Raw genomic sequence first — 25,821 nt, forward strand, 5'->3', positions numbered from 1 at the left:
CTCGCAGCTTGGCAGGCACGTACTGTCCTCTGTAAGGATTTACATTGGCTCTCCTGAGTTACTAAAAAAACCTTTGATTTTGTCACTCACTATGTTAGAGTCTTCTCTTACAATCTGATTTTAAGTTCTTCAGGATCCTCTTGTATGCCTGCCTAAAATTCCGGTTGGACCACGCATATAGATACGGATTGATGGCCGAGTTGGCCCAGATGAACAGCGAGGCTACCTTGCGGTAATAGACAGACTTAATGAAAAGGCTACATACGTGTTGGATTAGCTGCGGCGTCCAACAGACGGCAAAGACGATGAAGATCAAGATGGGGACTTTGGTAAAGTTGATCTCTCGCTTGCTGATGGCGTGGGGATGCGGGGCAGTATCGTTCTGGTTGTTCAAGGAATTGGACACCGTGGAGATGACGCTGCAATCGCCGTTCTGCCCCGTTGGGGCCGCTGACAGATGCTCGCTGGTTGTGTTTCGGGCGTGCACCCGCCGGTGACTGGCCTTCACAGCACACACAGTCAACCCGTAAAGTAACGGCACGACGACAAAAGCTGGAATGACGACGTAGAAAGACAGCATGATTGTCCCGAGCATCCAGTTGCTTTCGGCGTGGCAGCCCTGCCCTTCGCGGTCGTATACTACAGGGCTCGCGCCTGTAATAGCCGGTAGGACGACGACCACAAAATTGATGAACCAGATCAAAGCGATGTGTACGACCACCTGTTTGCTACCACAGCAGGTCCTGAAGCAGGTCCGTGGCCGCGTGATCAGTAAATACCTGTTAACAGCGATGAACATGAGTGTGGTGAGCGACACGCTATAGGTCGTGGTCGGTAGGTACATCATGAATTTGCACAGGGCCCAGTTCTCGGGGAAACCCTTATTCAGCTGCGTCGGAGTCATCAGGAAGAGCAGCTGGATGGCGGTGATCAGGTCGGTCGCGCAGAGGTTACCGATGAGCGCCGTGCAGGTGTTACGGAGCTTCGGAGTGGTGGCCAAGGCGACCAAGGCTATGCAGTTGCCAAAGACTCCGAAGAATCCCACCACAATGTAAAAGACGCACATGAAGGCGATCCAGACAGGATGCATCTCCACAAACACGTCTCCTTCCTCACCCTCCTCCGTTGAGTTGGATGTTGAACCGTTGTCATCCGTAACATATGCTGCTTCCATGTTTACACTGTCGGAGTTAGACGTTACACTCTGTTGAAACGTCCATGGTTGACATTAAAGTTTGCAGAATCCTGCGGTAAGGATTTTACCTCCGTCTTTTGGGGAGTAAAACCACACGCTCCGAGCAGATTTTTTTTTCGTCTTTTTCCCAATAAAGAAGTGCTGCTGGTAGTTGGCAAATTACCTGATTACATGCTAAATATATATTTTTTGTTTTACGCAGAAACGTCAAAGGATATTGACATCACTCGACAAAGTGAGTGGGCTTTGCCCCCCCCTCCCCAGTCTCTTCAAAGTCGAACGTTACACTTGGGGTTTGCAAATCCCTCTCTCCGAGCAAATGTTGCTCGGTGTGCACCTAAAGTCGACGCTACATGGGAGGCAGAACTGCACGACGAAACCTCGGCCCACCACAGTTTCACTCTGCAGCACACGTACGCCAGGCCCATTTGTGGGAAGAGCTCCCCCTGCCAGCGAGGAAGTTGCCTAAATTCCAGGCTGACGCGTGGTTTCAGAAACTTACCATCAGCGCGTGGCTGCTGGTTTCGTAATCACTGAAAGTCGCTTGTTGTTGAGCTCCGCTCGTGCGTGCTTCATGTTCTTGGCAGTGCAGTCAATGATTCAATCATCCTTAAGTAGCACCGCCCATCATCACAGCCCTGACATTCCCAGCCAATCAAACTCAGTCGAGGGGAGGAATCTACGAGCACTGAGGACGTCGATCATCTGACGCGTGCAAGGTTCATGACCATTGACATTTTTAAACTACACCATTGTTTGGTGATGACACTCGGTGTTTCAATGCTTTTCTTGGTGTCCTGTTGTCCTAGCGATTGCTGCTGTTGTTTATGACGTCATGGGAGAAGTGTGTTTAAACATCTCCAACTGGTGACCAATTCAACTACACGATATAGGGCCTATATATCTAGGCCTCCTAGATAGTAGTAGTGCAACTCCGTTAGCTCGATCGGCTCCGTGGCCATCGAAAAATCTGCATTTAAGTAACCCTTGAACTCAGTAAACAAAACATGGCAACATTTGGAATAAGAATACATGTACAAGTTTGGGACGGGGTACATTGAAATCTCGTGTTGGTTTCATTTCTTCCTTTCACAGTGTTTAAATTGGTGCTGGTGGAAGCTTCGAACTCTCGCTGGATCTTTTGTGTACATGTGCACCCAAATTTCGGTGCATGCATCATGCCAGACACATGAATCACTGCCTACCAGCCCTTTTCTTTCTTTTGCGAAGTCTTCTGATACAATTTCGAATAGTCGATCGGTTCAGAGCCAATTAAGAGCTTGCCATGCGCGGGCATCTTTACTTTAAAGGAACACTCTGTCTCGGATTGCGCTCTTTTGTGCGTTTCCTACAAAATGGCATTTAGTCTTTGGTGAGGCCAATGATGCATGCTCATAGCATGATGGCTTGTGTTCACTGCTGGAAATACGTGGATACGCAAATTTTTATATACAAATTAAAAACTATGAAAAGTAAACAATCCAATCTACTGAATTTTCTAGGGCGGTACGGTGTACGCTTGTAAGATGTCTACGGGTTTATATACAGCTCTGAATGGGGTAGCACAAACTTCAGCAGTGTTGTATTCGAGTCCATCATAAGTCATCCAGTCTTAAGCCAATTCACAAGCTATTCAAATGAAGTGTGACAAAAGCATTCCTTTGTCATTGTTCATCTTTACTTATGACTGTCCTTGTGAAGGTACTTGTGAAGGGACTTGTGATGGACTCGAATACAACACTGAACCTCAGTCTTTCGATCCAAAATGGCTGTTCATTATCTGGGTAGTACAGCGTGCAGCTCCTGTGAACAAAATTGTCCTCGTGCACTGACGCATAATCCACCATTTTGGTTCCAACAACTGAGACACTCATGTCGCAGCACTATGCTCTGAATGGTTAGACCAAATAGCGACCTCTGGAGCCCATTATGTCCTTTGTGGAAATCTGGGCATCAAACTCAAACAGCAGCATTATCATACGGGATGTAATGTACAAAATTATGATTTCTCGTGACTGCAATGGTAGTCATAATTTCATGAGGTGACTGAATGAAGGCTCCTGTTACTCATTCATTTTTGGTTTTAAACGATCTCCAAATAAGATATATACAAGTATATACGAGCATGTAAGATTGAACGAGACGTCAGGTTAAGTTCTGATACTTTTTCACAGGCAACACAACATTTAATTTAAGGTATACTGTATCAGGTATTATTTAAAGAAAATAAATTATCATGAGTGCAATGGCAAGAATAATTTCATGAAGTGATAGATGAATATTTATGGGAACATGCGAATGTTAATGTGAAACATTCATGAAACCTGCATAAATCTTCTTCTGTTCTTCTGTTCACAGACACAGTCTTAACGGTCCTCGCGCATTACGTCAGATAACAACGTCAAAAATGATTTGTGTCTGAATCACCACCCATTGATAGTTCCGTGTAAAGTTAGACTGGTTCCCTCCCTACATTATTTAAGCTCTTCCTTATTGGGAGTGAAATATACATAGGAAATTAGGGCGTTAACCAGGCAAGTGAAATGAAGTTCTATTCAACGGTACGCAGTGGAATGATACATGTTGAACAAATAATTTAATTATCCACCAATCAGATGATATGCAGGGATTCATGTAGGTATTGTATAAATTTTCATAATTTTGTTTTGCCTCCTGGTCATGACAAAACAGTTCGGAAGCTTACATATTGCTCATCCATATTTATATCGCTCATTGAAACGCACATTTTTCTTCTTTTATCAATCCCTAATTTTTTTTCATAAACATTTCCAGGTGTGGTACTCAGGAAACAAATCATGCATTTTCTGGTGTTAAGTTTTTATGCCCTTATACTCAAGGTCTATAGCAAAGAACTTTGGTGTCGACATCAGTCGCCAGCTTAACTACAACTAACAGAGAGCAAATGTGCGCGATTTTCACGACACTGGATTAGTGTGTTCACACTCATATAATAGATAAAATTTAGTGAAACGATGGACCACGCGTGGCAGTTCTGAAGCCCATAACAACTACGTGCGCACACGATGATTGAATTTACATGCCATGTCCTCATCTAGTTCGTTTTCACACTGCTAGTTTTACTATTTTACTGAAATTCTTAATGAAATAACCTCCGTTTTAGAATTATATTCATATAGAAAGGTCTACTGATAACAAACGTGAGCATGTACATGTATGTCTACAATGGGTTTGGGTTTTATACCAGATGCAATACTCGGGTATTGTTCAATATGTCCTTTTTTATCCCTGTTAAAAAAGCTCATAACATCGTCTCAGGAAATGAGCTTTGTAGCCATTTAGAAATTTCACTGTGCAAAACTGATCTGCATAATTTACAATTTCTGAAAAGTTAGACAAACGGTATTCTTTTACTTCAAGACTTCAAATTATTTTGAAAAAAGTAACGGGTTATGCAGATTATAATGTGAAGAATATCAGTGACGACGCTACCGCGGAAAGCTCAATATCTCAATTTTGCAGTTACTGCTTCTCAGCATTCTAGGATTTTTTCGTCGAAGTTCAGAACAACAAAATCTCCAGTGCAAAGCTACAGTGATCACTGCTGACAAACTGTGCGAACGCTTCCCCTCATTCACCCCTCACTTTTGACGCAATCCGTACGGCTATCAGTTAGGTTTGGTGCACGCTCTGCCGATCACGGCGTAATTGTTTAAACATAAAGCAACGCCTACAGAATTTATCACAAAGTCACTTTGAAAAACGTCAATCATGCCGGCAACTGAAATCTCCCAAATCAGTTCCCACATTGGCATCGTAAGACTGGTGTATCAAGCGGGGGGGGGTACGTTGCCCATCCAGAAGACACATAACTAATCTTTCTTTGCTCTTTATGGTTTTGTTTGTTCGGTTGGTTGGTTGGTTGGGTTTGTTCGTATTTTGGTTTGGTTTTTCCTTTTTTTGTTTTTGTTTTCGAGTGATTGAAAGAGCCAACATTTTACAAACGGTGCTGCCACCCCCTTTTTTGGTGGGGGGTTGAGCATTCGTTCAACGATGAAAAATCAGTCTAGAGTATTACCACATATGAGCACAGTGACCTTTCCTATACTGCAAGTAATTTTTGTCAAAATTCAATTTTGAATAACTCAAGTTGGCAACGACAAATTTTTAATCCCATTGGTACAAACGTGTTTTAGAATTTTTACTTTTTATTTGAAGTCAGGTTTTTTTTGTGCACAGTCAATCCAATTTTTGTAATTGAAATTTTTTTGCTCCATATGCTGCAACGTGTAAGAAAAGCACCTTGTAACCCAGAAACACCCATGCAACCCGTTGCAGGCTGCTTGAACAAGCCTTGTGATTGGTCAGATTGCACGAGATTGTCACGTAATAGGCTGTCCAAACATGGTAATACTCCAGACTAAAAATTGGACAGTCAATTCTGGACAGCAAAATCCATTTTACCCCGTCCCCCCACTCACCCCAACCATGACCTGGACCTAACCGCACACAATCGGCAAGCGCCACATATTCATCACCATAAATTGCGCTTTGATGTGAGCGATTTAATGTAGGGTCGCTTTATGTGCATATTCCTTCCCAGGTGCCCGGTTATTGGCGAAGGTCATAAATCCTGCTCTGCTAATAATCCGCTTGCGACAAGTGCCTCCCAAGGATTTCAGATGAACGACATTATCTGCATGATCTTTGCAAGCATTGCAGAACAGTGACATACTCGACAACAAGAGTTCCTTTGGAACTTCGCTCTTATCCCTCCGACAAGACACCATATCTTTAGGATAGTCAAACTTCAAAAGATCACGAAAATATTAATCAGTTTCATTTATCAGACTTCAAATCAAGGCTCGGTTGTTTAAGGTAGTTTCGAATTACTGAGCACGGTGGAAATGCATTATTGATAATACAGCATTTTCAGAATGAAAAAAAAAATAGAGCGCGAGGCATGGCACTGGCTCACGTGGATCCTGCAAATTGCTTTATAAAGCACACCATTTCACGTGCCATTTATGACTCGACTCCATTTTAATATGGAGTCGCTTTTATATGTTATTTTTAATCTCGGAGCCTAAAGCGTAGAGTAAACACCGAGCTTTTATTTCAGTGCCGGACATTAATTTTTTCCGCTTTTGTGCTGACACAAGGAGATACAAGAAGTTGGGTCCATGGGTATAATTTTTTGCGGGGGCGTGTGGTAGGCAGTGGCGCGTACATCAGTGAATGCAAACACACCGTGCTGACACATTTATATCTCTTCTATTTTTAGGCTAAGGGGCCATCCGTGAGTCTGCTCTCACCATTCTCACAGTATACAAACCGTTCATAAGAAGAGACTGAGTTCCGCGTATGCTCCCTTCCCCGAAAAAAAAAAACAGAACGAAGAACGTAGCCAACAAGGAAATAAGCCATTTTAAAAATTCGTTTAACTTTAAACGCGCTAAGGGGGGAAGAGGGTCTAGAGAGATTATTTAAAGGAAACTAAGAAAAAAAATTGGATTGCAGGCTAGGCTTCACTATAAGAACAGAATACTTTGTTTAAATGTGCAGTCAATATGGTGCACAACTTCAAGCTCAGATACACTAATGCAATCACTGTTCAATAACCTCAGATTCACATTGCAGTACAAGAACGGCAAAAAATCTTCACCGTGAAATGTTTAAAACATGAAACCCTCGATCACGACAGTGAATTGGATTCTTCATAGTACGTTTGATCGGTATAAGCACAAAGAACGTATACAGACGGATCCTAAACAAAGTTCCCCATGATACTGGGACCTTTGAAGTGCAAAACAGTACACTTTACTTTGACTGTAAAACACATACCAAAGAGGACCCTACCCGTATAGTATATTAACCTCAAGAGATTTTTCGCTTCTTTCCTTTTTCTGAATTTTATTTTTGCTACGAGCTTAGACTTATAGGTCGAGTTCGGGCGGCCTGTTCTTGACACGGGTTTCTTGTTCTCGCGCTCGAACGGCGGGAACATGACTCAAGAACGCTGTTCTCGGAAGAGGATCACACACCACCTCCTCGTCAGGGTTACACGGAAAACTCGTGAGATTCTGACTTTTTGAACAGCTGCAAAAGTAGAGAGATGGCTCCCAAAGCCATAGAAAATGGGAAGTTTTGCAACATTAACAATAATTATTTTCCGTAACACAGAAATGAATGTTCCTGTTTACATAGAAAAAAATTCAGCCCATCCAGACATTAACTCTCGAATAACGTAGCCTACATGGACGCCGCCATGTTGAATCTTGCTTGTCACTAACGACCAGCGATATTAACCAGTTGTTTGTTCCCGGCGTTCGAGCGGCCGACCGGCGAACAAGAAATCGAACTGTTCGGGAACATACGGGAACAAGCCGCCCGAACTCGGCCAGAGAGTACCGAATGTGACGTCATTTAGAACCAGTAGATGCCCTACAAACGAATGAAGTAAGCGCGCGTTGGTTCACGCGCTGGTACTCTCGCTGCTACCTTTTACACACATAAGTGTGCGTGTGACGTAGTCACTTTGGCGCTCTATATGGGGCGCGGGGTCTTAGCCTTACATTGATGTTAGTCTGGATTGCAACAATTATCATCCGTTTGTTACCAAGGCAGTTTGAGTTCCGTCAAAATTGACCGGAGTGAGAATGTTGTTGTGTACAATATGTGAAGCAATGAAGTCCTTTTTCGAGTCCAACACAGTGTGCCAAAATACGAGGTTAGTGAAAGAACAAGCCTGGCAAAGTTAACTGGACAGTATGGACGGAGTTACAGTGTTTTTTTTAGGATTATTAAATCTGAGTGTCTCATATGAATCTCTATACCAGAAATGACGAAACATTTGTTCGGAATTGATGCTGTTAAGTTCTTGGCGTATATATCGGTGGAGTTCGTGCATACCTATTCCGTATGTGTGCTCAAACACTTGTGTTCTGCTTTCTTAATATGAAGCTGTAAGTCATCCGACACTGTATAGCTTCCTCGTTAACTTATCCTAATCCCTACTTTACGTCACCGTATATTTCAGCTTTACTTTGGAAAGGGATTTGAGAGCAAAACTGGTGTATGTTTATGAAGCCTTGCATTGGAAAATGTCCCTTTATTCTTCTGCAAGCCATTGCTTGTTCAAAATGAAGTTCAGGACTTAGTAATAGGGTGCGAAGTACCGGCTGAGTAGGATATTATTTTTATACCGTGTAATACCTTTCAAGTTCTTAAAGCATGCTAACCATTTCTGTCTCCTGTAAGGACCTATACCTCAAACTGCATATAAATTAGATCGTCTGAGTCTACAACAAACCTAGAGTTTAGGGTCTCCTCTTACAATTTTTCAGGATCCTCTTGTATGCCTGCCTAAAATTCCGGTTGGTCCACGCATATAGATACGGATTGATGGCCGAGTTGGCCCAGATGAACAGCAATGCCACCTTGCGGTAATAGACAGACACCTTCACGAAGCGGCTTCCAATGTGGTAGATAAGCTGCGGCATCCAACAGACGGCAAAGACGGTGAAAATCAGGATGGGGACCTTGGTGAAGTTGATCTCTCGCTTGCTGATTTGGTGGGGATGCGGGGCCGTAACGTTCTGGTTGTTGGATAACGACGGGATAACCCTGGTGTCGCTGCCCTGAACCGACAGGGCCGCCGATGCATGCTCGCCGGTTGTGTTTCGGGCGTGCACCCGCCGGTGACTGGCTCTTACGGCGTACACGGTCAACCCGTAAAGTAACGGCACGACTACGAAAGCGGGAATGACCACATAGAAGGACAGCGTGATGGTCCCGAGCCACCAGTTAGTTTCAGCGTAGCAGCCCTGCCCTTCGCGGTCGTATACTGCAGGGCTAACGCCTGTAAAAGCTGATAACACGACGACCACAAAATTGATGAACCAGATCAAAGCAATGTGTACGGCCACCTGTTTGCTACCACAGCAGGTCCTGAAGCAGGTCCGTGGCCGCGTGATCAGTAAATACCTGTTGACAGCGATGAACATGAGTGTGGTGAGCGACACGCTATAGGTCGTGGTCGGTAGGTACACCATGAACTTGCACAGGGCCCAGTTCTCGGGGAAACCCTTATTCAGCTGCGTCGGAGTCATCAGGAAGAGCAGCTGGATGGCGGTGATCAGGTCGGTCGCGCAGAGGTTACCGATGAGCGCCGTGCAGGTGTTACGGAGCTTTGGGGTGGCGGCCAGGGCGACCAAGGCTATGCAATTGCCAAAGACGCCGCAGAATCCCACCACGATGTAAAAAACGCACATGAAGGCGATCCAGACAGGGTGCATCTCAACAAACACGTCTCCTTCCTCTCCTTCCCTCCTTGAGTTGGATATCGTACCATTATCATCGATTGAAATCCCACCTACTCCGGACTCTGCCGCCATGCTTACTCTGCAGGGTGGAGGTGAACGATACACTCTGGTTTTGGAACGTTGATGAGTTACATTCAACTTAAACAGGAACTTACCGTACGCCTATAGACTTTATCTTAGCCTCGGAATGAAAAGAACGGATAATGGCGGGCAGATTGTCTGGTGGTACCCAATTAGATGAAAGACACTGTAAACGGGCGCAGACTTTTGCTATGTGGACACTTCTAGTGAAATAGCGCGTTGGGCAGGATACAAACATCACAAGACGAAAGGGAAAGATAGCACTCGAAGTTTGCAAACATCCAGCATTTCAGTATACCACGTCGCACAAAAGACGAAAGTTACACTTCCAATTTCTGATCTCCTCTTCCGGGGCAAGTATTTGCTGGGTACGCTCCAGTTGACGGTACATCAGAGGCAGTGTTGCTGTCAAGCCAGGGTATACGCAAGACCCCTTTTATATTAACAGTGTCTCTTGCCAGAGAGGAAGTCCTCCTTTGACGTTGCCGCGTGGTTTCACAAAATTACCTTCAGTGGCTGCTAAATTCACACTTTTTTAGAATCGCTTCGCGCTGAGCGACGTTTGTGCGCACGTCATTAGTTCCAATTTTGTTGGCAGCGTAACCCTGTGATTCAATAATCCCTTTCACACCGCCATACATCACTGCCAACAACGATATCGCCAGCAAACCAAGCGAGCTTTATCACCTTTAGCATTTCAGACTCCACCATTGTTCGCTGATGAAACTCGGTAAAGCACCGTCCCAATAGTGCCTATTGGTGCTGGCTGTGTACGGTAGTTCATCATGTCATGGTTCAGCAAGAAATTCACGACTGCATAATTTATTACTAGAGCGCTGATTAATTGCTGTGCAAGGTGAAGCCTGCTGGGCACATCCATGTTTTGTGCACAAACTAAGATGGACAATTTGAGTAGACCCAGTTCTTATATTTGTTATGCTGTACATAAACACGCATGAATTCTAAATTTCTGCAATTTAATAATTTAATATAGCTCTATGAATGAACAGCGCCCTCACAATGCCAGATACAAATCGTGAAAATCATATGTAAGATGGATCTGACTAATTCTTTTCAAAACGCAAAACGGGCAATTCTTGACCACAGGTATAACATCAGGAGACAAGGTTTTCTAACAAGAAAGACGGATCACTTATACAAATGTCACGATCGTTCGCACCTATTGCCATGTTCCACTGGTGCTGAAGATTCACCTTAAGATCGTACAAGTACTTGTAGCTCCGAGTACGAGTACTTGTAGCTCCGAGTACGAGTACTTGTAGCTCCGAGTACGAGTACTTGTAGCTCCGAGTACGAGTACTTGTAGCTCCGAGTACGAGTACTTGTAGCTCCGAGTACGAGTACTTGTAGCTCCGAGTACGAGTACTTGTACCTCCGAGTACGAGTACTTGTACCTCCGAGTACGAGTACTTGTACCTACGAGTACTTGTACCTCTGAGTATGAGTACTTCTACCTCTGAGTATGAGTACGAGTTTTTGTACCTCCGAGTATGAGTACGAGTACTTGTACCTCCGAGTGTGAGTAATTGTACCTCCGAGCATGAGTACTTGTACCTCCGAGCATGAGTACGGGTAATTCTAATTACGAGTACAAGTACAAACTCTGCTGAAATGCCCAAAACACTTGCTCAAAAACAAAGGGTTACCAGCCAAAACTCTGGGTGACAGTCATGTCCAACCAAAAAACATGTAAATAACATTCCAAAAAAAATTACACAATGAAGTTATGATTGGTACAATGTACATGTACGACTCCGACTCGTGTTATTTTATGCACTCACAACGGGTGAAGTCTGCTTTCCAGACTTAATATGCCTATGTCCTTGTTTTCCTATTTTCTAGATTCTATGTCAGGTCCGGGAACTAGGCTAACTACAACTAAACTGAGTGTTACTAGTCCTGGACACTGCGGTACGTGTACTTTACAAGGCCATACACAGTGGCAGTGCCCCTTCCGGCCGCTACGTCTGGTGATGTTCGTGTCGCCGAATAAACAGGAGGGTCTTGGAACCAAGACTAGGAATACATTGGCGTTCCACGCCGCGTTCGTAAATTGGCTAAGATGGCAAATGCGTAGGCCTTGTGTTTATCAGACTGTACCGAATATCGGTCTGCAAGAATTGGTTTTCTTGTATCGTTGTACAATGGCTGTTGCGGGATTTAAAGGATTTTTCATCGAATACTGTTAATCGAGTACGAGAACCTCGATGCTTGAGTACAATTTTATTCCGAATATTTTGCAGCTCGAGTACAAGAACTGTTGTTCGAGTACGAGTACTTGGATATTCGAGTACAAGTATAAGACTAGAGTAATCTGAAAATTGTACTCGAGTAGTACTCGAGTACTAGTACTGAGTACGAGTACTACAACACTGGAGAAGGGCAGTTCAAGGAAAGGAAATCCCAACGAACGAAACCCTGTGTAGACAGGGCTTGGGAGTGAACATTGAGGAGACCAGTCACTAACAACGGTGGTACACAGACCCGGATCCAGACCCGATTTTTTTTTGGGGGGGGGAGCAAAACAAGTAAGCAACGAACAATTTCACGAACAAAATGGCTCTGTCCTTACAAAACAACCTCCAGTTTAGACACTTAATATTTTCACTCTGATTATTATTTTTTTTTAAATCCTCATCGTTTTTTATTGGACGGCATGGCCCCCATTGCCTCCCACCCTCCCCGCTCCTGGATTGGCCCTAGGACTCAAACACCTATAATTCAGTCTGCTTCCCAAAACCAAAAATACCGATTATTTCAAGAGATGCCTTAGGTCCACTAGCCGCCATGGTCACTTTGACTAAAACCGTTTTTGAAATTTTGGAAATCGTTCAAACGTTTCGTTCAGTTTCACTTAGGCTGAGTTCGAGCGGCTTGTTCTCGTATGTTCACAAACAGCTCGATTTGTTGTCGTGGGTCGGCCGCTCGAACGCCGGGAACAAACAACCAGTTATTGCTGGCAGCTGGTGACAAGCAACATGCAACATGGCGGCGGCCATTTACGTTATTTGAGATTGTTTGGATTGGCTGAATTCTTTTCTATTTAAACTGGAACATTCATTTCTGTGTTAGGAAAATAATTAATGTTAATTTTTAAAACTTCCCATTGTTTGTGGCTTACGAAGCAATCTCTCTACTTTTTCAGGTGTTCAGAAATCAAAATATCCCGAATTTTTCCGTGTGTTACTGTAAAACCTTGCCGAGGAGGTAGTGTGTGATCCTGTTCCAAGAACAGTGTTCTTGAGTCGTGTTCCCGCCGTTCAAGCGCGAGAACAAGAAACCCGTGTCAAGAACAGGCCGCCCGAAGTCGACCTTCTTGATTAAGTCGGGTGCCGTCTCGGCTATGGTACCCCACTGTTGTTTTGAATAGGAGCTTTCCGTCTATGGGTGCACTGCAGCCATTCAAGCTCCATTGAAAATAGTGTAAAATCAACCAAGTTTGGAGCCCCATGGCAGGCAACTGAAGTCCCTGAGGCCTCTCAAACAAAAATCAATGTGTTGTTTGGTCCTTCAGATTTCATTTGATTTTCAATTGTTAGTAGGTTAACCAATGAATTTTTTAATTATCCGCCCAAAACAAACTCACCCCCAAAAGTGAATGTTGCGAAGCCTTCCCAGCGGCCATTTTTCAAATGACTTCCTCGGCCTCTTCTGACTAATTTTCAGTCCCATTTTTGTCTGCTTTGCCCCCACATGGGTGCCCCTATATCTACAGAGATAATCCTGGGCCATACTGGCACAATCCCACCATTTCTTGGCCCAAACAGACCCCTCTTTTCGAAACAATCTCTGGGGGGTACTTTTTGTGCGCCTCCGCTAGGCGGAGAATTTTCCTTGAATTGGGACACTGCACCCCTATGGGTTTATAATAAAGTGTATGGGTTTAACGGTTAGACTGCAGAGCGCCCTCTTGTGACCATTGTCTTTTTTTTTAATGAGGCGACAAGCTCAAACAAGCCAAAGCATCGTCCAACGGCAATATGAACAACTACAATTTTCCACACTCTGGTTCCGAGATCAAGAGAAACCAACTATTGAAAATCTACCTTTAGAATGAATTTCAGTCAAATTAGTCAAGTCCTAGTGTCTCTCTTTGAAAATAAGAAAGTTTTGTAACCATGCTTGGTTTGTTATTTTGATATTTGTGTGCGCGATGTTCTAGAGCACATGCAGGCAACTGGCGGTAGCTAGGCTTTGCGTGGTAGCCATCATGCGGGGCAGTTCTCTTCTTCCACATAAAAACCTCTTTTGTGCATATCATGCAGAACAAAAGCACTGGGTTACAAGATGGCAGCCATGCAAACCTTTCTACAATTTTATTGAGCTCTTTTGTTGAGTTACGCCGGAAGTTTTGGCAAGGTTCCAGGGCAAGGTAAAAGTTGTTACAGTTTTGTAAAGTAAATTGCGTTCTTGTACGTTTATTTGTAAGTCCACTGTACCTCAACTCAGTAGTTGACTTGGAGGTTTGCCGTGAAAGTTTTATCAATAGATAAAAACCCCTAAGTTGTTTTTGATTTGGAAAGCCAGTGTTGTTCCGTTGACTTTGTTGCTCACCAAGGAGGACAAGCATCCAGTAGACACCAACGTTACAGTACGCACATGAGAAAAAGCCTTCTACGAACTACAAACTGCATCACTTATCTACAGGTTCATTTTGCCGTTGGAGTCATGAATTTGAGCTTTGGTGTCTACCATACCGTACAGAGGGTTGATGAATGTACTCTCATCACTATGGACAGGTTGCAACTTCACGATATGGATTTCGTCCACGGTGTCTCCCCCCATCAGTCCGTCTGTCGTACTCCTCGTGCCCCCGGAGCCGCAGGTGCGGTCTTGGCTGGCCCGCTGCGATTCCTTGGCGGCGCCCGCGCACAGTTTCTTCCTCCACAGTCCGCGCACTCTCCCGGTGAAGGCGAAGGCGAAGAACACAAGGGGGCCTTGCAGAGTGAAGTCGAGGGTTAACAGGTAGGACATACCTTCAACCTTTACGCTACCCAGAATGAACAGTACGAGCCATAACATGCCAGTGGCTACGGAGACCTGCAGTGGAAGGAAACTATGAAAGTGTGACCAACACCTACAAAAAGGAAGTGAGTGTGACCAAACTCCTGAGTTCATTTGAATGTCCTCCTGGACAGACATGAAGCACACGTTGACTTGCTTCTACAAAATGCTACATGGAAATCCCAACATAGATTATCAGGCCCACACCCAGCCAAAACCCACTAGGAGCAGACTAGGTCACTCAACTCAGTTTATGACTGTGCCAATCACAAACTCAGAAGTGGACAAAAATTCATTCTTTTCCTGTACAATTAAAGCATGGAATAGTCTACCCTACTCTAGTTACACAAACAGGCGCAGTTAAATTTATGACGGCTCTGTTTCAAAAAAGTCATCGGAAATCTACCCTCACCACCTCCAGTAAAAACTCCGCTAGGAGTATTTTTGAGGAACTGCAACCAAGAACAAAGTCAATTGGGCATTCCACCGTGCCCAATTATTTTTACAAAATTTACCCACTCCGAAACTTGCGTTTCGAATCTAACGTTCTGGTTCAGGTATTTTGTTTTTATTCCTCAAGTTATGAAACGATGTTTTATGTAGTTAAACGACTTAGGGGTAAACCCTTTTCCCTGAAAAAAGTATCTGTCATGGAATTGTATTTTTACGGAGGATTTCAGTCTGCAATAGATTTGACCCTCTTCGAGGTTCAAATTGAACTGAAGAGAAACGGCTCAAATTTGTGCGCACGTATTAAAGGAATTGGGTTGAATTCCAACCTTTTCGAAATACACGCATGCCCTTAAGAGAATTTTTCAAACTGAGTTTTTAAGGTTTATCTCACAGCCGAGTGGCAGAATATGCAGCCCCACAGCCTCCGCTGTTACGCAGTCGATCTTTTGAAAACGTAAATTTACAAAAGCGTTCGCCATGGGTGCATCTGTAAAGCGGGGGAGCCGGTTAGCGTAGTGGTTCTTTCGTCGTTTTACACCAATGAGGCCCGGGTTCGAGTCCCGGCTTGGCCCAGGCTGTAGTGCATTTGGTTTCCAGTGCATACTCGCTCTCGCAGGTTTTCTCCGGGTAGGTCTACTCCAGTTTCGTCCTGCCTCTAAAACTGGCCCTTCTTCCTAACTCCGTAGTACGTGATGCTGATTAGTAATGGTTATGAATAAATGTATAGTTATTGGCGCAAATAGCTTGGGTAGCTGAAAGCACCATTAACAGAAACCCGCAATAACATCTGTTAAGTTTCAATTCCATCCAATACGGTATGATATACGGTTTTGTTATCATGGTAATTTATTCAATAGGAAAATAATTTTTGGGGTCCACCTGTCACAGGAAATGGGCATGATGTCAACAGAAATTTACATCCGATGTGAACGCAAATTGGCGCCAACTGCAAAACATTGCTTTTAAACTAATGAAAGCTCGTTGTGAAAAACTTTATTGAGACGATATTGTAACAAATTGTCAAAGAGGCAAATTCTGCCCTTCGGTTCCTTTGGGTTTTTCGCCTGATCTTCTTTTAGCATCACCATTATTTACACTCAGAATTTATTTACAGAACCTGGTATTACTTTGATATTATTTCAGTCCGGTACTAAAGTAATATCCTCTTGATTCATTCATACAGTACCTTGAGGCAAAGATTGAAGTCCATCTTGATCGTTTCCAGCCTTGTCCTCTCCTTCCTCGCAAAGCTGGCAGCTCGCCTGGTTCTCCTGATCCCAACCACAGTGCCGACGAAGAACACCACGTTGAGACACAGCAGGACCGAGGACGGGATGGCAAAGAAGTACAGTATCCCGCCCGGGATCAGGCACAAATCGGCGGCGAAGACCCCATCCCGCGGACCGCCGGCGTCGGACGTGAAATGCACGGCACAGGCCGTCCCAACCAGAGCGGCGGGGGCGCCCCAGCCGTACAGAGAGTACAGCAGGAAGACGCGGCGTTCGTGCCTTGACCGGGTGGACCTGGGACGAAGCCGGCCGCCGAAGGTGCGCACGAAATGCAGCGAGATGACGTTGCTCCAGAAGAACACTGTCAGTAACAAGTAATGTGTGAGGACAGCGAAAGCGAGGCAGGAAGCTTTGGTTGTCAGAGTGTATTTGGAGAGCGGTGAGCCTAGGCCAATCAGGTACGCCAGCTGCAACGAGAACAGGGCCACGATGAAACTGATCATATTTTTGCCAGGAAGCTTTCTGAGTTCGGGGAACATGTAGTAGTTCAGGAGAGAGAGCAGCAGAAAAACCTGCGACACCATGATTCCAACAATGGAGAATACCGTCTCGGTGGAGGGGACTGGGGCTTGGCCGACAGGGGCATTCGTCACCAGCGGAGGCCGGCAAACGGCTATGTCACTGCCGGTCATCTCAATGAAATTGTCGGCAGAAAAATTACGGCCGCTGGCCACGTGTGTGGCGAACTTCGTGCCGTTGTCGGTGAGCCAAATGAGCTCGCTTGAATTCAGCACGGTGATGGGACAATAAAGTTTGGCTCTGCACGAGAAAACGGACGGTTCCGTCGGGAATTCTCTCCCATATATCAGGACAAGTTCTTGAAAGGTGTCGAGTGATGGACAGGCCACTGTCTGGTTGTCATCTGCCGTGATGCGAACGTAAGGGACGCCGTCAACACTCAACTCGGCAGTCTCTCCAGGGGTGTGCTCTTCAATTTCTCGTCCCCTTATGGCACATTCGTTGGTCAGGGGCTCCCATTCAAAATTCCTGACTGTCAACTCCAAGATGGCGACTGTCACGTTTGCGAACTTCCAGCACCGAGTTTTGACAGCTTCTGAGGTGGCCTTAGAGAACGAGGTTACGGTTGTGTTAGCTTGGTGACCTGTGAAAGTGAAGGTGTATGCGTAAGGTGTCAAAGAGGAGCAATGATTATAACCACTTGATTGACCTAAAGAGTTGACCTCCAGGCCCCATTCTTGGACCTGTCCAGCAAACATCTGTTGAAAGTGGTTCACGATTTCTCTCCAGCTGGCATTATGTGGAGAAACATCACTTTCGACAGAGAAATTCCAGGCGAAGAAGCCAGCATCGCCCATGATTTCTGTCCTGGTCGTGCACTGGTCGGTCTGGTTGCCAAGCGATGCACACGTCTTGCCGTCGTCAGCAAGGGTTTGTCCGGACGGGCAGTGGAAGGCACGGCACCTCCCCGTGGAAATGTCGAAGGCGTAGCCGCGGTCGCAGTCGGGCACAATGAACGCCGTCTCCTTCCCGCGCATGGACAGGCTTGAACCCGTCGCGGGAGAGAAGTCGAACAGCGCACTGATTGGTTGGCCGCCCTGACACAGCCAATTATTACATTCGGGTCCATCACTGACACTGCTGTCATTACCCGTGGTGCGGTTGGTGCTGATGCATATTTCACAGTGAGGGTTCGGGTAGTTGTTGGAGGGCAAGGAGTAGGCGTGGCATGCGGCCGCATTGTCAGCGTTCTCGGGCGATTTCTCGCATTCAAATCCTCGGGTCGGTTCGGGGCGGGTTTCTGCAGTCGTCCACGGGATCTCTCTCGGTTTAGTAAGGTGCGAAATCAAACAGTTGGCGGCCACCCGTGAGATGTTCTTGACAAAGAGGGCGGTGACATTAAGGTCGGGAGGATGGCACAATAGGTCCAAAGACCAGAAGGTGGCATCTCGGGAGTCGTAACCATGACAACTAGCGCAGTGTATGTTCTTATAGTGCAAACCATCTCTGGCCGTCACTGGGAGGAGTGATATGACGTCATGAAGGTTTTGGATGCTCCCAAGTGAGCGGTTCATTTTGCAGGCCTCGGTGTCCCTCAACGAAGCATCCTGCCCACAGTCTTCCAAAAGTAACACTCTCTTGTGTCTTAGACTTACAATGGCCGGCGCCGGGACGAAGCGCCGGTTTGTGCTGCGCCGGAGTATTACTGGTCTCCAGAGCGCCCTCAGTAGGCAGATGTACTCTCGCACGGCCTCGTCAACGACCCCCGCTTCGTCCGACTCCCACACGGTGCACAGCTTCCCTGCCGCACCGCCCTCACTCGGTGACGTCCAGTTTCCTGATGCCGAACTTTCGCTGCAGTTTGACCCAGCTTCAGACACCGTCGCCCGCGTCTCGTCGTCGATGTAAAAGAAGAGCGCATAATCCAGGCAGCAGTCGCCATAAACGGAGCAGAAGGGATCGCATTTGCAATGCCGGTTGAATCGATGGGCTGAGGGTCCGCAGCAGGATCCATCAGGGGTCAAACTGACGTTTACGCTTCCGAGTTGAATTTGTAAACCTGCAGAAATAATCAATTGGTTTTGAGGAATGGGTTCTTTGTACCTTACCAGGGGCGGATCCAGAGTTTTCCGGGGGGTGTGATCCTGGATTTTCCAAGGGGGGGGCGTGAACTAAAGTAGCAATGGCAAAAGGTCCGCGAGCGCGCAGCGCGAAGCCCTTTACGGCGTGGGGTCAGCGAATTATTGATGCTATTATTAATCCACCAATATTTTAGTTTTTAATGTTTTTTAGCAGTCTAATCATGTATGCTTCATAAGTAAAGGTCCCTTGATCCGACTCAATCGTCTTTTATCCGGACGGTGTTCATGATGTTCTCAACCAACATGTCCCAAAGACGTTTTCACTGTATAACAAATATTATTTCACACCTCCCTCAAAATTTTAAAGGCTGTTAAAAATGTGTTGTTTTCCTCCAGTACATGCATGTGACATCGTTTCCCGCTTGCATGCAATGTCCCCTCTTCCATTTCCAACTTGAAACCTCATAAGAATCAAATGGAAATCCCCCGCACGATCCCCAAACCAATTTTTGGACACCCCCCCCTCCATGAAGCTATGGCCTCACCGCTTTCAGGCAAGTGTGGCTTCGCAAGCGCACTGCTAATTTTTTTTTCTTTGCTGAAGCATTTTCTGCAAACGAGGCACAATCCTGGGGTTGGGACCAATCAAGCGGCGACAGCGGCATATAGACGCCCCTTAATCGACGGCTTCCTTTAACAGTAATCAATAAAACGTTCACTAAATAGAAAGCGAAGGTCGTAATTGCATTCGGGCTCAAGATGCACCAGATTACATGACTTTCACTGGAGAAACCTTGGAGATAATGAAAGGAAAACAGCTACAACAGCGATCCCGCCACCACGTTGGGTCATTTTAATCGTGAATCAAGTGAGTGAGATGGGAAGAGACCATGACAGGATTACAAGTTGAATTTAATACGCGATCATTAATGTAAAGGTATCATTTTTTTTTTAATTCTACGACAGTTGGAACACATTAAGGTTATATTGTGATTTACGAGCATCCGAATTTTGTGCTTTATTATGCAGCAACTGAACCTGATGAAGAGCTTCACTGGGCCTTTTTAACAGCATGAAATCGGTTTGCCGCGGTCATGCCAACATTGGCCTTCTTCTACACGATATTGTACATCTTCAAATTAATGAAAGGTGATTTTACATTTTCATTTCTCTTTCTTCCACAAGGGTATGAGATGCCCTCAAAGTTCGTCTCCCCCGCCCTAGGAAAAGGTTTGGAAGTTTACGTGAAGACATTCAAAACTTTGGCCGGACAAAGTGCCTCCCGCTTAATCTCAAAAGGGCCGGGGGCGGAATCCGCCCGCCCCCTCAACATTTTTCCCAATATCACCGCAGCGCATTTTTTTCCAGGAGTTGAGCCTTTAGGGGTATTTAGAGTAACTCGTTGCGGTAAATTCTGACACCAAACTTGTAAAAATCGGATATACCGTTCTTGCGCAGCAAGCATTTTTCCAAGACGGGTCAGCCAAAAAAAATACACTTTTCCACTGCCGTGCTAAATGCGCACAGGCTGGCACGCACTATAACAAAACTACGTCCGATATATTTGTAATCATAAGGAATATTTTACATGCATGCCAAGTTTTAAAAAAAAAATTGAGCCAGGCACAGCTGAGTTTTGGAGGGGCGGATTCCCCCCCCCCCCGGCTGTGAGATGGGCAAAAATAACCCGTTTTTGTTTTTTAGAGTTAAATTTTGTTCTGGATCCACCCTTAGTTTTGTGCCGTGAAATCTTACTGCCAGGACAAGCTGATAAGCCGAATTATAGACCTAGTCTTTGTTCCAAGACCTTCCAGTTGTTCCATGACACTGCGAACCATCCCACGTACTGTACATGTACATACGTGTATGTACTAGGGCGCTGTCACCTCACTCAGCTGTGCCTGGCGCTATCACCTGTGGTGATAGCGCCCTCCAACAGTGTACGTGTGTGGTTCGTGTCGCGGAATAACTACTGGAAGGTCTTGGAACCAAGACTAGCATAGAACCAGTACACTCATGTTTGCTGGGATGATTTCTGACGCACTGCTCACTTTTGAGCTTTTAACGCTGTTTACATGTTCTCTGTGATGTACTCAGCCGTAAGGCGATCAGCAAGCATCAATAAAGCCCCCAGCAATGGTATGAATTTTTAACGTTTTTTTGCTATGGCTGCCAATACGTTTCCGCCATAGCTGGGGGCAATACTCACTGTGTAGTAAACACGTGGCCTGACGTCCACGATTGTCTTGGAATTTTAGACAGCCAACATACATGGAAAATTGTCCCTCCCTGGGCCATTGTACTTTAGTTAAGAGCGATAAATATCGACTGTAACTGCACTTTTGGTGCAGCGTCAGCTTGCTCGTATGGGGTGTTTCCACACATTAGGCAATATCCGTCACGCACGAAGCAAAATGGGTAAATGGGTCTGAACGAGATACGAAAACAAAAGGTTGGACAGACGTTCCGGTTGAGCTACACTTTAATTACGGTTTGTCTGTCCTTTCAGATTTGCTGCTGCTTTTTTTTCACTGTGGCTCTTTAAGAAACAAACACAGTCAAGGTTTCGCCATTTGTCAAATGCATTCCGAATGGTCCCACTTGTACAGTTCGTGCCAGCTTACACCGAATTCGTGTGCTGAGAATTATTCGCGTCAATTATCATTCACGGGTGAGGCACGATTGCAAATTTTGCCTTCGGCATAGGCCGCACCAGGCGTTCAATGTCACTGTGTTTGAAATTTAAAATTTTGGACGAATGGTCGAAATATGACGAGTAGTTTGGTGTGCAGGTTATGTTACTATTTCTGAACTTGACTGAGGATTCGAAGTGGTATTCTGCCCGTTATGGATGTGCTGGAAGTCGTCGCAAGATTTGTGGTTGGAAATGTTAACAATTGTTTCGTAATTTGGGTTCAACCCGGAAGGTCCAGTACGGTCGGCAGTGATTTACATGGTATCAGTTCTAAAATTACCTCATGCTGTGCGCCTGAACATTTGTGAGTTTGGGAGGGCAAGAACATAAGGGAAAACGTGAAATAATCAAGTCAATAAAGTGGTTTTTATTTTAAATTACATCGGCTAAAGTTACTTCTTCAATCGGCCTGGCCGTTGACCGTCTTTGATTTAGAGTTTTGTTTGCGCAATCAACTTGTGGACCCTAAACAAAAGAGGGCACTTAGGGTCCACGACTGACTGCATGTACGTCCTACAAGGCAAAATGTTGAGAGGTTTCACGAACGGTGCGAGGGATGAGGAACAGAAAAACAGGAGGGTCCACAATTGCAGGTGTTAAAATACAAAGATGCGCGGTTTTTTTCCCATTGAGAAATCTGGTACATTTCTGTGCCCAACGTCTGTTATCAAACCTATTTATCCAAATGATCAAACTTTCCACTGCTACCTCTTGTGCGGCTATAGGAACCGGTAGGAAATGGTGATCTCGGAAAGAGCCAGTGTGTGTTCTTTCAGAGACAAGAAATCTCACTTAGTTTCCTTTTCAAAATGAAGTAATTATCGATCGACGGCAGATAAAAGGAAGATGAGTGTTGGTCAATATGCCTGGGACTGAGTTAAGGCCATTACATGTTTTTGAAAGGAAGTTATTTGTCAGGCTAATTTGATTAGGAAAACAAGAAATGTAATTGAAATAAATCACTGGACGATGTGGATCCTTTTTGGTAGAAAGAAGGAACTGGGGAGTCACGCGTATATAACCGATTGTAAGAGGTCGGCCCTTATAGGCCTATATCTTGCTTTTTTCATTCATGCAAATTTAAAACTTTGAGTCAGAAGCGAATTGGAAACATTTTATCGAAATAAAAAAAACATGTATGAAGGATAAGTGGTTAATGATAGGGCCTTTTTCTTTGAAATGGAATTAGTTTGTGAAAGAGAGTTTAATGTAGCATAATTAAAATATAAAATTGTAATAGTTTGCAGTCTATTTACATGTGTCTGGGGAAAAGGAGACAGGGAAACAAGTGAACCGCCCGAATTCACGATGTTGTTTGTCTTGTCCCGTATACGTGGCCTTTTCGGCGAAATTTCCTCTTGATTGAATGAGCAAATGATCAAACCAAGCACGATATTTTTTTTCTAGAAATTATCGTTCATTTTTCGTAAGACTGGCACGCCATGTGGACATACGCGTAACAGTTTGGTTCGCTTCAATAGTTTCCAAGTGGAACAAGTCAGACAATTTACAGACGTATATGGGCCGGTGTGCCATTATTTCCCGTATCAAGTGGGAAAGGATAATTCGTGTATCATACACCCATGAGGGTAATGAGAAGGGAGGCACCATTTTGGCAATTTGTGGGTTGCTTTCCTTGTTCCCTCCATACAAATCACTTAAAGGAAGTCGCCACTACTGAAATCTTCCTCTGTTGTGGAAGTCAAAGGATTTATTCAAGAGTTTAGCCAGGGCTATAGTTTATTTGAATTTGTATATGGTTTTGATTATGATAACCTGACAGAGTTGATTGTGTATGGGCAAACTGTTTCGATTTCGGACCACTTTTCCTGTTACATGCGCAAGTGGGTCGCAAAAAAATATATATTAACATGTATATGTAAAACATAAACATTAAAATTAAATCGAAATTTAATTAAAAAGGTGGGGCGGTAGAAAATCCAAAAGTTATGCGGTGTTGACCAAGCATTCAGGCGCACGGACTCCTGAAATTCGCTACGAATCGCAGTTACCGGCTTCCATATAGGACTCTTCTGGGGTCTCGGGGTTCCCGGCCCACCACACTTCCTCCCTGCCCATCCATTTAACCCTAAAAAGGATTCGAGCGACCATGCAAGGGAGGAAACGAGACAGGCCCCTAAGCCTTGGCCGCCGAGTCGGCCATACGTCTCGAACCTGTACTAAGGCGCTCACCTGGACTTCGCGGACAGTCCCAGCAGAAGAGCTTACCCGGTTGGCTAAGGTACTGTTGGTATTTTAGGACGGCAAATTAAATCATTTATAAATTCGCACTTATGGCAAAGAGTCCGTTAAAAGAACCAAAAAAATCCGCCCGGGATTCGAACCCACCAACAAGTCATCTTGCAGCAGAGTCTACTGACAGTGAGCTTAACCAGAAGGCCATTTATGCTGACACCGCGCTGTTTCCGTTAAAAGCATTATGTATAATTCCTAGCAAATCGCGTCCGCGCTGCTACTTCAAATACAATGGAGTCAAAGCAGCATTAGGCTGGCTTATTTAAAGGATTCCCTGATAAAGCCGTATTTACACGGACAATTGGTATTGAAATATTCCCCATTCAACGGTACTTTCTCTACACGTTGTTTTTCAGAAAGTGACAGATTTGCTCTATGTATTCTCCTAACAAAGAAAGATGCCTTTACCCTCAGTCCGTCACCGTTTCACGAAGAGCCACACTTTCGAAAATGGTATTTGTTTTTTCGATTTCGATGTTGTCACTATCTTGTTCTAAAACATCGTACTTAACCTTTGTGACATGTTTCTTCAAGCCAAATATCATTAACGTCAAAATGTTAGGGGTCAAAATCTCGACAACAGCATTTTGCGTGTTCACGAAGAGATATAAATCGGGCGCCCCCTCGAACACGTGCAAAACCTATGGACTGGAAAGGCTGAAAAGTAGGTCAACTGAGGTTTTCATTTTCACGAAGAGGCACACATCTTTGTTTTACACTCACAACGGAGCGCACGTAACGTACGTGCGTACCCCTTCACTATGGACAAATACATTGAACAGAAGGGCCAAAATGTGGGAAAACGTGAATTTTCGATTTCACGAACGGACGCGTATCTTCACTACAAAAAAAATTGTAATTGATTCGGCTTATTTTTAATTACTTGGTTTATCTCTTAAAGAATCATTTGGGGATTTTTCATTGCATAAACTCGTTCCATGATAGTATATTAATTTGCAGTTTTGAAATAGGAGAAACTTCTCGAAACCATTTTTTTCTTCAAACTCTACTCGTGGCTTTTCTTGAAAACGGTGACGACTTTACTCGAGTGATTGGGATTTTGTCCATCATCTCGGCACTGGTTCTGTTTTGTCTTGTTTTGTTCTATCAAATTCGGGAACTAGTACTTTGCAATAATTTGTATTTAGCACCATTAAAGAATTTAAAATTAAAGAAAAACGGGAAAGTGTCACCACTCCATCCACCCAAGTTTACCACTTCCATCTGATCTATCTGCCCGCCTCCATGCTACAACATAATTACCTACCTCTGACTCTGGCTGATAACATACAGAGAACGACGAGGAACGTGGCCCGTAACTCCATGATGCACAGGCGTGGCTAGAAAACCTTCTAATGAGCCGCGCGATTCGATAACGAGCTTTATCAAGACCGAAAGCCTCAACCACGACATGCCGCACAGACCCCATTACCGCACCTATAACCGCTGCCCCAACCTTTCCAATGACGTCAAGAGGCTCGCTTTCCGGATGGATTTTTTCCTTCGTGTACGAGGCTTCGCCAAGATTCTGCGTGGAGAAATTTTGATCAGGAATGAACCTCCAGTGCTCGCTTGATGGTTATTTGTTCTTTACGATGTAACTTTAAAGTTGGCAAAAAGGGAATGCCGTGCTATATTTTTCTACGTGAAAAAAATCTAACATTTTCCTTCGCACAAGAAAGGGCAAATACACACCAAAAAAACCAAAAAACAAAACAAAACAAAAAACTCCCGAGAACAAACCAAAAACGAAAGTAAAACAAAATCCTTGAAGGCCTTTTTTCGTAACATTATTGGCTGCATGCACGAAGAATTCACACTATCTTTTTGAACGGACGGAGTCAAAACTCCATAGAGAGTTCGAGATGTTTTCATTTTTTTGCCCCATCTGCACGGGGTCATAATTTATCTCTGAATATTGATAACGTGGGCAATTACTTTCGTATTCAGGAAATGAACGCCCTAAATCACCAGGGTCCACACA

The 25,821-nt window shown here is 44.7% G+C and overlaps 3 protein-coding genes across 3 annotated transcripts; all 3 read right to left on the minus strand.

The window, feature by feature from the left end:
• Positions 1–94: 94 nt before the first annotated feature.
• Positions 95–2,504, minus strand: LOC147800301 (protein trapped in endoderm-1-like). Its single transcript, XM_087138512.1, has one exon. The coding sequence runs from the start codon at positions 1,172–1,174 to the stop codon at positions 95–97; it is 1,080 nt and encodes a 359-aa protein (XP_086994638.1). The 5' UTR covers positions 1,175–2,504.
• A 162-nt stretch (positions 2,505–2,666) lies between these two features.
• LOC110979262 (QRFP-like peptide receptor) lies at positions 2,667–10,911 on the minus strand. Its single transcript, XM_087138520.1, has one exon. The coding sequence runs from the start codon at positions 9,568–9,570 to the stop codon at positions 8,494–8,496; it is 1,077 nt and encodes a 358-aa protein (XP_086994646.1). The 5' UTR covers positions 9,571–10,911; the 3' UTR covers positions 2,667–8,493.
• Positions 10,912–11,032: 121 nt separating this feature from the next.
• Positions 11,033–25,242, minus strand: LOC147800302 (uncharacterized). Its single transcript, XM_087138503.1, has 3 exons — positions 25,105–25,242; positions 16,244–18,864; positions 11,033–14,640 (listed from the first exon to the last, which is right to left on the minus strand). The coding sequence occupies exons 1-3, from the start codon at positions 25,160–25,162 to the stop codon at positions 14,242–14,244; spliced, it is 3,078 nt and encodes a 1,025-aa protein (XP_086994629.1). The 5' UTR covers positions 25,163–25,242; the 3' UTR covers positions 11,033–14,241.
• Positions 25,243–25,821: the final 579 nt, after the last annotated feature.

Source organism: Acanthaster planci, linkage group LG01 (assembly GCF_054643075.1).
Source record: "Acanthaster planci isolate LZ-2023a linkage group LG01, COTS_SCS, whole genome shotgun sequence".
Lineage (NCBI taxonomy): Eukaryota > Metazoa > Echinodermata > Asteroidea > Valvatida > Acanthasteridae > Acanthaster > Acanthaster planci.